Below are 18,701 nucleotides of genomic sequence, written 5' to 3' on the forward strand. Positions count from 1 at the left end.
CAGTCTATACTGCATTGCTTGGTTAATTTGATTACACATTTTATAGTCACTATCCTCTACATTAACATTAATGGAATAAAATACTTAGTTGGATGTTATTATAGACCTATAATAACATCCAACTAAGTATTTTATTCCATTCACCTCTATCTCACACCATACTGCCTCAAAACCACTGCCACTATTTCCCTCTTGCATCTCTACCTTGTATGGACATAACTCTTTTTCTATCATCAATAGCACTACACCTCCGTTTTTACCCTTTCTATCTTCATGCACTACATCATACCATTCCATCTCTATTCCTTCAGAAAGTCATCCTCATCCAACCATGTCTCACTTATTCCAAAAAATGTTTGGGTGAACATAATCAATACAACCATTTCATTTGCCTTGTTTCTTATACTTCTAGCATTTGTATACAAACATAACAGCATCCTGGATCTATAACAAGTTTAACTGATACAACTTATTAGATGTGACTTCTCAATACTTTTTTGAGCCATCTCTTTTTCTCTTTATTCATACCAGAACCTGCTTCAAATCCAACTGTTTTTGCTACATCCCACATCACCCCCTTCTCTTTTTGTACACATGCATTCTCATCCTCCTGGAGCATCAGCCTTTCTCACTCTGTGTATGTCGGTCTCCCCATTTCCCTATTTGTCGTCCATTCTCTCATTCTCTACACTCATGCTACCCACTTCTTCATTCATAACCACTTCAATCTCTCCTTCCATACTCTCCTGCTCTCTTACTTCACTTCCTACTTGATCAGATTCATTCTCTGCACTCATTACTCTCCCTTCCAGCAACAGTCTCTCCAAATGACTCACACCAAAATCATTCAAATGCAGTCCATCACTTATGCAGTTCAGTTCTTCTTCAAACTCATTGCACACATTAAAATTCTTACTTAAAAATTTACACATCACACAGCATATAAGCCCCACCACAATCTTGTTACCCTTATCCATTCTACTAAAGATCAGCTCCCTCCTCTCTCTCTATCTCTGCCTGGAGTTTACAAAGTACCCTGTTCCTGTAAGCTGGCATACTTTGGACAGACAGGCAGATCAGCATCCATCCGCCTGGAGGAACACAAATCTTACATCTGTAAACACAACTATGGTCAGTCAGGCTTGGCTGACCATGTCTTGGACACCACCCACAGGGTTTCTTGGAAGAAAACCATCATGCTCCACCACAGGAAATTCAAGAAAGAGAGACTATTCTTAGAAGCAGCAGCAGCTCTCAGAAATCAACCAAATCTTAATAAATATGGTTGCATTAAGGTTCCGAAGATTTAGAAAACACTCATCACCAGAGGTCCCACCTTACATTCCAGGCCACCTACAACCACCCTTAGAGAGCGCTCCACCTAGATAGGACTTTAGCGTCACCCACGTGGTTGGGCTTAGTATTGTATGATATTTGTGTTCATGTTACATTAGTTGTTTTTGTAATCCCCGAAGATGTCCTAGTGACTAGGACGAAATATAGGCAGTATTAAACCTATGTTAATCCTTTCTGAGTGCTGTATACATTCCATTAAGCCTCCAACATGATCTCCTCAGAGCACTTAAGCCTCTACACGTGCACTTTAACAGTATTTTGAGAAAGGTTGAAACTGGGTTGGGTAGTGACATTTTAATTGAAATAACATATCGTTATTTCAATTAAAACTCACAATAATCTTGTCATCTATGCCTTTGTTAACTTATCATAAAATTCTATGTTATCTCAATTTAACTAATCTCCTTAACTTTGATTATACTCTTATCCTAAGGCCGCAAATGTTAAAGCTCACAGAACAAAAAAATTGCCTCGGGCAGGAGCCAATTTCTTTTGTCTGATCTACCGGTGTTTATTCTAAACAGAATTTTGGAAAATTTGTTTGATTTCTAGCTGTGCCACCCAAAATACATAGATGGGAGGTGAATCTCCCTCCGTAGAAAAACACACAGAACCTTCCTCTCTTATTTACAAGTAAATCTTGCAACTGAACCCTATTGATCTACAGTCATGGCAACATCTACCTTAAGGCACACAAATTCGAGTTTAATGAGTAGTGCATTGGAAATATGAATCAGGCAAGTTATTTAAACAAGAAAACAATATATTCATCACTAATGACATATACAAAGGGTCAAATGTAAGTTCCAAGTAAATTTTGCTTCTATGCTTCAAATGACAACTCAAAATTACGTTTACATTTAGTCCCTCAACATGATTGATTCCAGCAGGACCACGTGTCTATAACAATAACTTAGCTGTACTCAAATCATTCTCATATAACCAATTTCAGGCTTATGCAACAGTTACAACATTAATTACATGATGTTTTACTTTAAATTTAAACTAGGCTTTCTCTCACATAAAACCAAACAAATTCAATTATCAGCATTTGGCCTAAAGTCCTCAGGTATCAATTCTAACAAAAACCTTAAATAAACACCGTCACAATCTTTTTCTCTAGCTAAACAAAGGAAAAATCTTACTTAACAGAGTTTTAGACTTCTCTGGATGATCATAGAAATCATCCCCTTCGGTTATGGTTTGACTTTAGCACTGATCTTGGATACCTCTTCTGGGGCTTGTGGGAATCCTCATTATTATCAGCAAACATCACATAGCTCTCTCGGCATTTTTCTGTCTGGAATGCAGCTTTCCGATGGCGATTACAAATCATCTCCCACAATGTTAGCAAAACTCTGCTGCCATAGCATACATCGTAACTTCAGGTCGGAACTGTCCGTGACCTCATAACTTCTCACCGATCCCATGAACGGGACGAACTCAAACTCCAAGCACCGCATGCCTGACTAGCGAGATGAGAAACTTCATAAAGAAGAACGAACAAATGACCCGAACTCTGACTGCCACAGCAACCCTCTATTTATACGGTTCTGATGACCTTGGGGGTTGCTTACGTTGTTGTCCCCTGGGTATTTCGATGTTCTGCAACCACCACCCTTTTCGGTCATTGCATTAAGGTGGGAAACTCCCGTGCAATGTTGCCCTTCGTGATGGCAGTTGTTCCAGGTCATAACTTAATACGATAATCCATCTGGAATTATCGTTGACTAAAGGATTCTTTAGACACAATTATTTTACACTTATTTTCCTTTGTTCTTTTTACAAAACATTTGTATATTACAATATTCAGTAATTCACAATTTATTACTTCCAATTCATTAAACATAAAAATTTTCACTATTAAATCACAAGTATTTTTATTGGAATCTTGTTTACCAGTAAAATCGGTATAAAGGTACTTTTACATAAATTTCCTTCTATACACGATTTTACAGTAGTGACCTTCCCCATAGTGCATACAATTATGCCTGTTCAAAAGGATGTGTGTTTTGTATTATGGCATACTAAGGAAATTGATGTGAAATTATGGAAATTATGGATATTTAAGGCAGATGGAAGGGAGGGAGGGTGTATGTGAAGTGTGATCTGGATGTGGACTTGATGGGCAGTAATGTATCGGTAACTGAAGGTGATAGTAGTGAGAATGCCATGAGAAGGATGAGTGCTCGTCTGATAGCAAAGAGAGATGCTGTAAAAGAGCAGCAAAATAGTAGTAAAAAAGTTTTGAAAAGCAAACGAGTGATCTGCTGTACAAAACAGTCGATAGTATTAAGAATGATGAAAGTGATATGAATATAGCAGAAGTTGTAAAACAGAGTGCAGTTAATGGTATGATGTGAGCAGCATTGACAGCAAACAAGTGTGTGTGATTGGCAATAAAATAGAGAGTGAATGATAGCAAAAAAATGACACAAGATTTGAAAGCTGAGTTGGTGAAGATGAGGGAAGAGACAGATGTAGAGTGAAATGAAGAGAATTGCAGATATGTATGGAAGAGTGAAGAACACGAAAATGAATGATGTCAGTATGAAAGAGGTAACGAAAGACCCGTGAGTAGCATTGTATGGGGATTCGATTACTAGAGATGTGGTAAATGAGAAAATGCACAAGGTTTGTTTTCCTAGAAGTAAAATGAATAGAGTGATTGAGATGTTGGAGGTGAGGAGTAACCGAGCAAAAGAGTTAGTAGAGGTAATAGGGACAAATGACTTTACTGGGAAAAACAAAAACACAAGATTGGATATCAGGAAGTTGTTACAAAGGATAAAAGATAATAGTGTGATAGGAAAGGTGGTCAATTGTGTTGCCCAGGTATGACAGTGATGAAATGAGGTGGAGAGCAAAGAGTGGAAATGTGGGACATCCAAAAAATAGCCAAGATTCTAAAAAAGTACAACCTACACACCGCATATAAGCCCCACCGCAAACTTGCTACCCTTATCCGTTCTACTAAAGATCAGCTCCCTCCTCTCTCTGCCTGGAGTTTACAAAGTACCCTGTTCCTGTAAGCTGGCGTGCTTTGGACAGACAGGCAGATCAGCATCCATTTGCCTGGAGGAACACAAATCTTACATCTGTAAACACAACTATGGTCAGTCAGGCTTGGCTGACCATGTCTTGAACATCACCCACAGGGTTTCTTGGAAGAAAACCACCATGCTCCACCACAGGAAATTCAAGAAAGAGACTATTCTTAGAAGCAGCAGCAGCAGCTCTCAGAAATCAACCAAATCTTAATAAATATGGTTGCATTAAGGTTCCGAAGATTTAGAAAACACTCATCACCAGAGGTCCCACCTTACATTCCAGGCCACCTACAACCACCCTTAGAGAGCGCTCCACTAGATAGGACTTTAGTGTCACCCACGTGGTTGGGCTTAGTATTGTATGATATTTGTGTTCATGTTACATTAGTTGTTTTTGTAATCCCCAAAGATGTCCTAGTGACTAGGATGAAATATAGGAAGTATTAAACCTATGTTAATCCTTTCTGAGTGCTGTATACATTCCATTAAACCTCCAACATGATACTGTTAAAGTGCAGGGAAGGTCTCATCATTGGGAGTGAGATCCAGATGATATACCAAGGTTGAATTAATGCAGAACTCATATATTTCCCATATAAACATAGTGGAAAGGTGTATCACCTCATTATTAAAATACTTTGGATCAGAGATGCTTGTAAAAAGTTTTTTACTTGGTTATAATTTAAACTCTTATAAATTAAACTTGCCACAAAATTATATTCTTGTTTAATTCATTAATAAAGTGTACAAACAAAGGTCGAGCAAAGCACATATCCTATTGGATGTGTATATTTCTATGCATCATTGGAAGAATCATTACCCTGACCAATTTCTGAAAGGATGTGTGTTTTTCATTATGAAATACTAAGGTAATGAATCTGAAATCATAAGCCTTTATATACAAGCAGGCTAGTCCTGAAGATGCTTCAACTGCATGGATGGTTGCTACAACTATAGCCTTCCATGGCAGGATACCAACTTATAGCCTACTGGTTGGAGTGCAGATTCATTAACCAATCAGCCAACCAGGCTGGTAGAAAAAACAGCCTTTTCATGCCATTTCAGATCACTAATGAGCAAGATGATGATAATCCAAGCAATGCAAATTTCTTACCACCTGAAAGAATGCTGAAGCATGATTTTGTTCTCAATATGGAGTATATTTGCAGGTCAGATACAAAGATCTTAAAATTCTATGACCCAGTTAATTCTGATGGAAATCCAATGATAATAGCCAAGTATAATACTAATAATTATTATATTAATTTAGTTGTTGCAATTGCTAATCATAGCATTCTTCATAACTAGAATGAATCTTAAATTTTGAAATAAAATTTTGATACTGAAATTATAAACAGCCACAATGCAGTTTCAACAACAGTTCATATCTGAAAAAATATTTCATTAAATTATGGTATTCAAATATAAAATGCTAAACTTTTAATTTAAATAAATCCTCTATGCCTTTGTATTTCCCAAAGACAGTAAGTGGCATTCCTTATTCCAAAATTTTTTGGAAATTTGTTGGCAGCCAGACTCTAGTTTTGCACTAATCTTCACTAGAAAATCAGTGCAGTTACTAGTTGGCATGCATAAACAAAGAGACACAAGAACACAGAACCAACTGTTACCATCTTGAATGCCTAATTCTAGCCAGTAACTGTGCAATTACCATAGCTGAACTCAGAAATATAATCCTAAGAAATTTCAGTCTTTAAAGATGGAATTTCTTACTAGAGAAAAAACTGCATTCACTGCATTGAATTACTTTAAAAAACTTAAAAAAAAAAAAATCCTCTAGTTGGTGACCAGAATTTAACCTATGAGGCCATTCTTTTGCCAACATAGCATTACAAATATCACCATGAAGCTACCTAAGCAATCTGGAAATTTAATTTATCATTAAAACATTTTTTTGAGCAATTATGGTTGATTTAATAATAAGTTTCATAGAAAACAAAAAAAAATAATAAGCAACTATTTCTCATAATAATGTCTTAGTTAATTTTACTGGTTAATGACACACAAATATTCTATTTCTGACATTTCCATGTGTTTTAAAATAATGCAAAATAACATTTGGGAATCAGTGCTCAACATATAAAACTACGCCCCCCCCCCCCCCCAATACCTAAAATGTTGAAGAGAACACACACACACACACACATATATATAAATTTTTTTTGGACATCTACTTGGCTTAATTATTATAAATATTTCAACATCAAAATTCTGTTGTCAAAAAAAAACATAATACTTTTATGAGAATAAATAACATAATTTCATTATCATATTCAGCAAGGAAAAGTCAGTAAGGTATATAACACAGATTATATGCCTACCTGCTTTACATAACAGCACATATCAAACTTCCCTTCTCATTTGTTCGGATTTCCAGAGCTGTAGCTCTCCTATGATTGGCTGCAATAGATTGTTAAATATGTCAGGATTCATTCTCAAAAACAAAACAATAAAATGAGATATAAAAAAAGTAACACGCAAACAATAGAAGAAAATGTATGCAAACTATCAAAATAAAAATAGTTCTAGCAGTAATAATTAAAATTATAAGAATATTCTAGTGGGGGGGGTGCATAAGGGTCAAATCTGTAAAACTGAGAGGAGACCTCCACATAGTCTTTAAAGGAATGCGGAGAACCGACCAGGGCTTCTGACCTAATGTCCAATCCTCAACTTCAAGTGGTGCACCTTGTTGGGTATCTGGATACTGAACGAACGAGGAATGGGCTGGCAATTTGGAATTTAGCCGACCAAATTGTATTCCTATTGGTTAAACCAAAATAAAAAATGATGGTACAACATGACAAAATTTCATGCCGGCTGGGGCATCGCCCGGTTAAACAAGGCCCCCGTTGTTTTCGCCAGGGAACCAGGGTGAACAGCGAAAAGTCAGCTACTGGAACAAATCTGAAAAAACACCCCAACATAACATCACCAGAGTTAAAGATCGGTACTATCAACATAAGAAGCCTGAATGGCAAAGAAATGGAGCTAGCGGAGGAATTAGATAAGTACCAGATCGACATAATAGGGGGGACTGAAACAAAAAAAAAGACAAAAACTGGTGAGATCTTTCTGAGCAATAAATACAAAATGTTATATTCAGGCAATGACAATCAAGGAAAAGAAGGAGTAGCCATAGTATTCAACACAAAATACAAGGCTCATCATCAGTCAGTCTCAAGTAGAGTAATGTGGGCAAATATGAGAATGGGGAACTGGACAATGAGACTTTATTTGTGCCTATGGTCCCACAGAAGGTTCTACTAAGGAATGTTTTGAGGCTCTAGAGAAAGCTACTGACACAATGAAAAAGGAAAAGTGGGTTCTTGTTGGGGATCTAAATAGCAGAGTAGGAAGTGATTGTCAGACATACAAAAATATTTTGGGAAAATTTGGAGAAAAAGAGCAAAGCTAATAATAATGGCCAATACCTGTTGGATTTCTGCTCAGGACATGGACTGGTTAGTACTAACACCATGTTCCAACATAAAAATGTGCACAAATTTACATGGAGAGAAGAGGCAAGGAATAAGAAAAGTCTCATTGACTATGTTATTGTTGATAGTGATGTTTTCTCCCAGGTGCAGGACACCAGAGTGTACAGAGGATTTGAAATTGGAAGTGATCACTATTTAGTCTTGAGCAGGATAAAATTGAATTTCATATTGAAAAGAATGACATGTAAGAAAGTTTTAAAGCGAATAAAAGTTGAGCAGCTCTCAGATGTGAACTGTAGACTAAAATACACAAAGATTATTGAAGGAAAAATGAAAGAGTTTGAGAACAGGAATCAAACCTTGGAGATTCAGTGGCAAGCCTTGAAGAAAACCCTGATTGATTCAGTTAGAGAGGCATGTGGTGAAGTTGTTTGCAAGGAAAGAAAAATTAGAACTCCATGGTGGACACAGGAAGTTAAACAGTGAAGGAAAAGAAGAAAGCATATCAAAAGTTCCTGGCAAATAAATCAGCTTGTGCAATGTAAGAAAGCTAAACAGTGTTTAAAACTAGCTAAACAAAAGTCATGGGAGGACTTTGGGAAGAATATAGAAAATAAATATCAAGAAGGTGGCAAAATATTCTGGAGGTTGTTGAAGAAGCTTAGAAACGGATGAAAGAGTGCTGTAAAAGGAGTTAGAGATGATAAAGGTGACATGAAAACGGGAGAAAAAGATATCCTTGAAGTATGGAGTAATTACTTTGAAAAACTGCTAAATGAAACAAGCAGTGATGACAGCACAGTGATAAAAAACACTGACTAGGCATGCAGTCAGGAATACATATCCATACTTGAAGTAGAAAAAGCCATCAAAGGCTTGAAATGTGGAAAGGTAGCAGGAGTAGATGATATTCGACCAGAAATGCTGAAGTATGGTGGTATAAAAGTCTTACAATGGCTGCACTGCATAGTTCAGAATGCCTGGACAGAGGGATGAATTCCAGACGAAGTAGAGCACTCATAGTACCCATATATAAAAAGGGAAATAAAACTGAATGTGAGAATTACAGAGGTATATCCCTACTGAGTGTTCCTGGTAAGATCTATGCAAGTATATTTGAGAAACGATTGAGAAGAATTGTGGAAGAAAAGCTTGGTGAAGAACAAGCTGGATTCAGGCCAAATAGAGGCTGTCAGGATCAGATCTTCACTTTACGACAAATAGTGGAGAAATCATGGGAATATAACAAAGATCTGTATTTAAGTTCTGTCGATTTGGAAAAGGCATATGACAAGGTGCCAAGAGAGAAGCTATGTAATACGCTACAGTTATATGGTGTCAATGGGGCATTATATCAAGCAATACTTAGTCTTTATTTGAGTTGTAAGTCAGCAGTTAGAATTGAAGGAAATACAGGAAGATGGTTTAATGTTAAATCTGATGTGAGACAAGGATGTACATTATCCCCTCTGTTATTCATTATCTATATGGATCACATTATGAAGGAAAGTGGTATTAAACCTGGTATCAAAATTGGAGATGTTAATGTCAGCTCTTTGCTTTATGCGGATGATGTTATACTTCTAAATAAATCCGCTACGAGTCTGCAAGATTCTCTGACTAATTTGAATAACTGTTGTAATAGATATGGTATGAAGGTCAGCAATAAAAAGACAAAGACAATGAAAATACGCAGAATCATTGAAAATGTCAACTGTGTTGTGAATGGAGAACCTATGGAACAAGTAAAACATTTCAGCTACTTAGGCACGATTTTTAGTGAAGATGGTAAATTAAATATGGAAATAGACAACAGAATCAACAAAGCTGGTATGCTAGGAAATCAATTAAATAAATTCATATGGAATAAGAGAGAAATTAGTCGGAACACTAAATTAGCTGTATACAAGACAGTGTTCAAACTAGTTTTAACTTATGGATCTGAGAGCTGTGTCAGAAGTAAAACACTTGACCAAAGACTAGAGACCACAGATATGAGAGTCCTGAGAAAGATTATAGGCGTGAACAGATGGCATCAATGGCAATATCATATTAAAAACGAGGATATTAGGAAAGAACTTGACATTGTCAGCATCCAGGAATTCGTTAGCAGAGCTAATCTCAGGTGGTATGGTCACTTAAACAGAATGGGCGAGGAAAGATTAGCAAAACAAGTGTTCTCCGCCAGGTTGGTAGGAAAATGACCCAGAGAAAGACCAAGATATAGGTGGATTGATACGGTAAAAAGTTCCTTAGAAGATAGAAATATAAGATCTGATAATGTTGGAGTCTTGACGGGGAACAGACTGATTTGGAGGAAAATTGTTGATAGGAAGTTAGTAATGATGCAAATTTTTCATGTAGTACTATTATATCCTGTACACCCCTTGAGGATACATGGCAGGAATTTGATGATGATGATGATGAATATTCTGGTTCAGTATTAATCAAGGACACTATGCTTTGTATGATGCAATGTTATGTTACATAACAATATTTATATTTTTTCAAGTTTATTAACATAAAATTCTGTAGCTAATTTACTAAATGTTTATTTAAAAACCTGTTAACAAAAGTTTTCATTTTTTAAGGCAGCAATATTCTAAAAGATTTTTCAAAAGTCATCAAAATGGTTGTGGAATGGTTTGCAGATAAAATCTGTTTAGCATATTTTTTTTCCTGTTTTCAGATTAAAACATTCCAGTGGTTAATGTGGCTTTGCCATGCATTATTTTCGTTTAGAAAAATGTAGAGTACATTAATTTTTTATAAATATAAATGTGTATTTATTTGAATTTGAATTTTTTTTTCAAAATCAATTCAATAAGTTGATAGTGCATGCACAGATTTTGAATCAGTGTGGTGTGAAGTTGAAATTAACATGCTAATATATCTGATAGGATGCTATTATAGATCAGGGAATGCAGAGAATGCTGATTGTGAAATGTTTAGGGCAAATTGGTTGGACATGATAAGAAAAAGTGATCTTGATGGGAGACTTGAATTAGGGGAATATAGAATGGAAGGAGGAACTAGTGCATGGGAACAAGGAGAGTGAATTTGTTCAGTTGCTGAGAGGTAAATATCTTAAGCAGCATGTGACTGAAGTAACTAGAGGCATTAATGTTTGGGATTTGGTAATAACTGAAAAATAGTTGTTTATGAGGTGTTGACACTACCACTGTTGGTGAGAGTGATCATGAGATACTTGTTTGTGAAGTGTTGAAACAAGAAAAGGTTACTGCCAAAATTGGATATATGTGGAAGTATAAAGCAGGTGATTATAGTAAGCTCTCTAGTCAGTTAGCATGAGTATGTTGGGTAGATGAGCTCAGCAGAAAAGATGTTGATAGCGCATGGAAATTCACAAGCAGTGTATGACTGCATACCAAGGGTTAAGCAAATAAATAGAGTAGGAGAGTGAAATGGATGAACAGTGAAATCAAGCAAACTGTGCTGGAAAAGAAAATGTTATGGAGGAGGTACAATACAGTAGGGTCACTTAAACAGAATGGGAGAGGAAAGATTAGCAAAACACGTTTTCTCTGCCAGGTTGGCAGGAAAACGACCCAGAGGAAGACCAAGATATAGGTGAATTGATATGGTAAAAAGTGCCTTAGATGATAGAATTATAAGATCTGACAATGTTGGAATCTTGACAGGTAACAGATTGATTTGGAGGAAAGTTGTAGATAGGAAGTTAGTAATGATGCAAATTTTCATGTAGTACTATCACATCCTGTCCACCCATTGAGGGTACATGACAGGAATTTGATGATATTGATAAGCTTTGACATCACCTCGCTGTTTATCGATGTTCCCTTTAATGACACCTTAACACTCTTAAAAATGTTTTTTTTTCTGATATCTACGATCTCCTTTCCTTTGCCATCAATTCTAGTTATTTTTCTTGGAGGAACAAAATTACAAACAGATTGAGGGAAATGCTATGAATTCACCCCCACTTGCCAATTTTCACATGGAAAAATTTGACAAACAAGCCATAGACTCAGTCCTCCTCCCACAAGCCTTCTATCTGGCTAAGATATGTAGATGATGTTTCTCTATTTGGCCTCATGGCTCAGACACATTAGACTCCTAACTGTCACCTTAATAGTCTACATCTAAGAATCCAGTTTACTATAGAAAAGGAAAATAACAATAGTTTACTCTTCCTAGACACCTTAGTGACATGGCTTCTGAATGGTAACCTCCTCTTCACTGTATACAGAAAACCTACTCACACAGATACATTAATAAACTTTTCCACCACTACCTCTCTCGACAATATGGCATCATTAACTCTCTAACCAATAGAGCCAACAATCTTTGTTTCAACCACTCTTTCACTAGAACTCAACCATATATACAACACCTTCCTATCTAATGGCTACACTGCTTAAAAAATTAAAAAAAAAAATTTTTAAATAATAATCAATTCTTCCTCCAATCCTCAGCCATCTCTTCGGAAGGATTTAAGAAATGCTATCACCATCCCCTACATCCAGGGTACATCAGAAAAAATAGCCAAGTCTCTAAAAATGTACCTCTACATAGCTTTTAAGCCCCGTCAGAAACTTTTTACCCTTACCTATTCTACCAAAGATCAGCTCCAGCCTCGCTCAGTTCCCAGAGTTATGAAGTACCCTGTTCTTTCAAGTTGGCATACTTCCACAGACAGGTAGATCAGCCATCATCCATTTAGATGAACACAAAACTTACATCTACAATTATGACTATGGTCAATCTTGTCTTGCAGACCATGTATTGGATACCACTCACAGGATCTTCTGGAAGAAAACCACCATGCTCTGTCACAGTAAATTTTAAAAAAGAAAGACTGTTTTTGGAATCTTCAGCGACACTCAGAAATCAACTGAATTTAAACAGATACAGGTGCAAAAAACTTCCCAAAAATTGGAAAACTGCCTGAAGATGTCTCAGTGACTGAGACAAAATTCTGAAAGCATTAAAATTAATTTTTAACCCTTTATTAGTGCTGTCAAAACTCAATTAAATCTCTGACATGGAGTCAACTTCATTGCTTCCAAAACAGCTTTTCTTGTATTGATTGTTTTCTCACAAAAAAGACAGATCTTCTCCACTTACTTCTGATAATACTCTGTTCAACAGTCAAGACCAAATCTCTCTCTCTCTTCTTGTATTGACTGTTACTCCATACCTTTCTGGACATAATCATATCATGTCTACAGCATCAACTTCCAACAAACTTGGCATCCTTTTTCGGCTCAAGATGGTACTTCTCTTCTGATCAGTTATTTAACTGAGATGAAATCTATGATGAAATACTATGACGAAAGTATAAACTCAAAATTTAAGCCTAATGGAATTTAAATGGCACAGGAGGGGGGGGCAGGTTGCAGTTTATTTCATAGACACTCGACACACAGATTGTTTGCAAATTTTGACTATAGCTGTTTCTTATATTGTTTATGCACCTTCTGAGAACTTTGGATTAATTGGACTAAAATGAATGGAAGTTGCATTCTTCGCAGAACACTTTTTCAGGTTCCAAATCAACTGATATGACCGAATTTGGGATTTTTTTTTCCTTTCTGATTTTACTGTTCAGTTTAATCCAACTGGACTAAAATGAAAGGAAGAATTATGGTGGAGGGGGGGGTCTGCTTCTTCCAAAGAAACTTTTACAAGTTACATTGATCAACTATTTTGAAGTGGTTTATATTATTACATGGGCATCTCCATAGAATCTGGAGACTTATCACAGGAAGCTCAACCTATCCATTAATTGCAAAATGCTTATCATGCCTCTCATTATTTTAAAACCATTAAATGACCAAGCACACTACACTGTCTCTGATAACACATTCCACTCATTCACTCTCAGAACAAAAACTAGTTCTCATGCATTTGCTAACCACATCTTACCCATCTTCCATGTGCGAACCCTTGTTGTCTGTCATCCAGTCATAAACTGAAAAATTTCTTCAGTATTGCTCTATAAAACTCATTCAGTAACTTATATGTCTTTATATCTCTTTTTTCTACTATCAATTATGTAACTCAAACTTTTAATCTCTACTCATATGAAATACTCCATCGATCAGTTACCATTTTGTTAACTTCTTCTCTCTGAATGCTTTTGTTACCACTTCCACATTCCCAAGAAATCTGTGCACAGTCCAGATGTGGCTGTGACAAAGCCTTATAAAGAGGTATAATAACTTCCTCATTTCTTCTTGTCAGTTTGTTTCTCAAAGAGTGTTCAAAATAACTCAAAAGTTCAAGTGATTCTTTGAGCTATTTTGCCCACTTCTCAATCCTCTGTCCTCTAATACCCATCAGATCTGGAGCCTTGTTAATTTCTTGCAGTCCAGTTTCACCTATGTAACACATAGCTAGCAATTTTTTTTCAACACAAAATGGATAACTTTATAGTTTGACACACTGAACTGGTAACCATTATCATTTTGCCAAAACCATCAGTTCTATTTATATCATCCTACAGGAGCTTTACATCACCTTTATTATCTACCTTTCTCAATTTAGCACCACTGGCAAAAAAAGTCATTAGGCTCTATATACAAGTAGCCCATTCATGAAGTAGCTTCACATGCAAGTGAAGTCCAAGTGTAAGTTTCATTTTGTTTGCTTACACTTGGATAAAGGATGAAACCAAGAATATAATTTCTTGCCATCTTTAATTTATAATATAACCTAGTAGTGAAAAAAACTTTCAACATCTATCTGTAATCCAGAGTATTTTAGTAATAAGGTGTGATACCTTCTGACTACTTGTATATGGGAAATATATGACTTCTGCATGTTCGTCTCTGGGTTTGTTGATTTCCTGGAGAGAAGAGAGGCTCTCTTGGCCAGTTTTTGCCTGTCACTGAATCCTGGAGTGACCGAGGTCAGGAGTAATAAGTTTAGTAGCGATCCTTTAGGATCGCTACTAAACTCATTACTGAGCGAGTGAGCAAGATCCTTTAGGATCACAGAGATCTCATAGATCACTCAGAGTTTTTTGGAGAGGTATCCCCGCACTTTAACATAACCTCAATAAAGGTCAAAACTGGTCTGGGTTTGTTGATTTCCTGGAGAGAAGAGAGGCTCTCTTCTTGGCCAGTTTTTGCCTGTCACTGAATCCTGGAGTGACCGAGGTCAGGAGTAATGAGTTTAGTAGCGATCCTTTAGGATCGCTACTAAACTCATTACTGAGCGAGTGAGCAAGATCCTTTAGGATCACAGAGATCTCATAGATCACTCAGAGTTTTTTGGAGAGGTATCCTCACACTTTAACATAACCTCAATAAAAGTCAAAACTGGTCTGGGTAGTGGCCCTTCCCATAATGCATAGTATTATACATCCTCATAAGGATATTTGCCTTGCATTATGCGATACTAAGGCAATTGATGTGAAGTCATTACATCTATATATAAGTATCCCAGTTGTGAAGTTACTCTTTGCATAAAGAATCAATACAAATGAAAGATGCCAAGAATATAATTTCTTGCCATCTTTAATTTATAAGACAGTCACAGAAAATCCATATGCAAGAAGAAAAATTTCATTAGCAGAACATAATATATATACAATGTATGTGTAGAACAATATTTATACACAGAACAAAACAAAAATCAATTAATTAAAAATAATAATAAATTATAAAATAAAAATGAAATCATAGCGACTATTATTCCAACAACTACCCTATTACATTCTAGGCCATTCTGTATATAACAAAAGCTAAGAGGGGAAAAAACCTTACCCTCCAAGTACACTTCTCTATTAAAAAGTCCTGCTGCCAGCGGGATGCTATAAAAATAAATGACATGTTACTTGATAGAAGTGCAATGATAACATGAAATGGATTTCAAGTATAGCTATTTCATCAATATATTCTCAGTTGAAACTGGTTTGCTCTACTCAAAAAATCACAATCAATACTTTATTCAATTGAATGGAATACACATAAATTATTCTGACTGCAAAGACGTTAATAAATTTACTTAAGAGCTTGAAGGCATTATATGTTTACACACACAGAAAATATTAAAATATATCTTAGTTCCTCCATAGCGTGATTGGAAGAATGACAGTATGTTGCGCTTTTCGATTAGAAAAGGCTCAAGTTCAATTCTCATCCATACATGGTTTTTTTTCAATTGAAGGTGAGTTAGCCGATCTCATACAAGGTAGCAGGGTTTTTTTCTTCTGGAAACTAAGGTTTTTCATCCCACATACAGACAAATCAGCCTTGAGAACACATGCAATTTGCAGACAAAAATTTCTAGTGGTGGTGTAGGTGATGATGGTAGTAGCAGTTTGTTGTAGTTGATGGATGGAGTGGTGGTGGAGACAGAGAGTTATAGAGTAGATGCCCTCCCTCGATGAGTCTGGACTCCTTGGAAGTGTCATGTAATAATAGTAATAATAATAATAATAATAATAATTATAACATTTAAGTTAATTTCACACCAGAACTACACTAAATGTGCACATTTAGTATAGTTCTTGTGTGAACTACACATTTAGTGCACAGCAAAATTTGACAAGATAGCACAAAGAACAAAAGAAGATCATATAAGAACAGATATCTCTTCTCCCTCTCTTCCCTTCCTTCTCTACTCATATCATACAGACAGAAAACTGTTTCATTACTCTTTCCATCTTCTAAATCTTCTAAAGGTTAGGATGAGAGATAACATCTTCTAATATTTACATTCAAACTACTATATGTTTAAAATATTTTGGGAAGTGCTGATGATATTGTTAAGGCTGATTGAAAAGAAAATGTCTGTTTCATGTTAGAAAACCTTTTGAATAAAAACTCAAGCAATGCATGAAACTGCTGATGTCTCCCTTACTTGAAGCAGCTTGGCTTGAATATATTCCATTTTTGGTCTCTAGAGCAGTTTCTGAAGTGTGCAAAATATTACTATTACTATTACTATTATTACGGGCAACTCCAGGGAGTCATTAGACTCATCGAGGGAGGCCCCAAATCATATTCATCACAACTATTTGACATTCATACAGTATCTATCATACCTCGCCTTAAACTCATTCACTGTCACAGCATCCACCACAGACTCAGGGAGCGCATTCCACTCATTCACTACTCTAAAAGTAAAGAACCCAGCTCTAACACCTTTACTAACCACACTTTTGCCCAGTTTCCATGGATGTCCCCTAGTCCTCCCACAACCAGCCCTGTTCTCAAATATATCTTCTGAATTAATTTTATAGAAACCCTTCAGTAATTTGAATGTCTCAATCATATCTCCCCTCCTCCGCCTATCAACCAATTTTTGCAACCCACAAATCCTCAACCTGTTCTCATACGGTTCATTCCACAGATCTGCTATCATCTTGGTCACTTGCCTCTGGATCCTCTCCACCTCCTCCCCATCAAGAAGAAACCTAGGTGACCAAATCTGAGCACAGTAGTCTAGATGGGGTCTTATCAAGGCTCGATACAGAGGAACAATAACCTGCTTGTCTCTGCTTGTCAACGTATTCTTCAGCAACCAAGTGATTTGATGAGCTGTTTTGGCCACTTTTGCAATGTGTCCCCTAAATTTCAATTCCTTATCTACCAACACTCCTAAATCTCGTGCCTCATCAATTTCCTGGAGCACGGTTCCACCAATGCAGTAAACTGCCGCCAATCTTTTCACCCCAAAATGCATTACCTTACATTTTGCCACATTAAACTGACATCCATTCTCCTTAGCCCAGACCTCCAATCTATCCAAATCATCCTGCAAAATTTTGACGTCATCTGCATTCACTATTGCCCTACCCAACTTCGCATCATCCGCAAACAAATGAATTGTTCCTCTCAGATCATTTCCTATATCATTTATGAACAAATTAAACAGCAGTGGTCCAAGAACAGATCCTTGTGGCACACCGCTAGTCACAGGCCGTCTTGTGGACTCTACTCCCGAGTAAACCACTCTCTGATATCTCTCCGTCAACCACCCTCCTATCCATCTCACCAACCCTATGTCCATTCCCATATGCTGCAATTTACTGATTAGAATTCCATGTGGAATTCTGTCAAAGGCCTTGGCAAGGTCCAGTAGAATCACCGTAAACCCATTACCCTTATCCAGTTCAGCCGTCACTGTGTTATAATACGTGAGCAAGTTACTGAGGCATGACCTACCCTTCACAAAAGCATGCTGTCCCCGATACAGTATCCCATTTTCTTCTATCCAATCTTGTATTTTCCTCTTGACCATTTTCTCTAAGACCTTGACAATGATTCCTGATATGCTAATCGGTCGGTAATTTACAACAGCAGTCTTGGAACCACCTTTATGCAGTGGAACTATTTTCCCCTCTTTCCACCCGCTCGGGACTAACCCAGACCCGAGACTCAAATTAAACAAAATGGTCAAGGGTACTGACAATTCTTTAGCTACTTCTCGTACAACACGAGCTGGTATACCATCCAATCCCACAGATGTATTGACTTTGAGGTTATGCAATAGACTACTCACCTCCACTTCATTAACCACAATTCCCGTATAATCTACTGGTTTATTCGTTTCTGCAATGTCATCACTTGGATGATATATTCTTGCAAAGTGCTCACTCAGTAACTCAACTATCTCAACTGATTCAGTTACCTCCCTACCATCGGCATTCTTTAAAATCATTCTACCATGTACATTTTTCCTTTTACTTGCTACATATCTAAAAAACTGTTAAGGATTCTCTTTAGCCTGCATGGCCAATGTTCTTTCGTAATCCTTTTTTGCTTTTCTTACCACACTCGTCACCCTTCTGGCCTGCGCTTTATACCGTTCGTGTGCCTGCTGGTCACCCTTCTCCTTA

The 18,701-nt window shown here is 36.7% G+C and overlaps 1 protein-coding gene across 1 annotated transcript in view; it reads right to left on the bottom strand.

Annotated features, from left to right (window-relative positions):
* LOC150103724 (phosphatidylinositol polyphosphate 5-phosphatase type IV-like) overlaps positions 1-18,701 on the bottom strand; it is a 225,112-nt gene that overhangs the window by 15,171 nt on the left and 191,240 nt on the right. Inside the window, 2 exon segments of the mRNA XM_090396512.1 lie at positions 6,749-6,827; positions 15,622-15,668. Of these exon segments, the coding sequence (XP_090252638.1) occupies positions 6,754-6,827; positions 15,622-15,668 (121 nt within the window). The 3' untranslated portion in view covers positions 6,749-6,753.

The sequence above is a fragment of the Typopeltis vanoorti genome, chromosome 8 (assembly GCF_054136105.1).
Source record: "Typopeltis vanoorti isolate ZY-2024b chromosome 8, IOZ_Tvanoo_1.0, whole genome shotgun sequence".
NCBI lineage: Eukaryota > Metazoa > Arthropoda > Arachnida > Uropygi > Thelyphonidae > Typopeltis > Typopeltis vanoorti.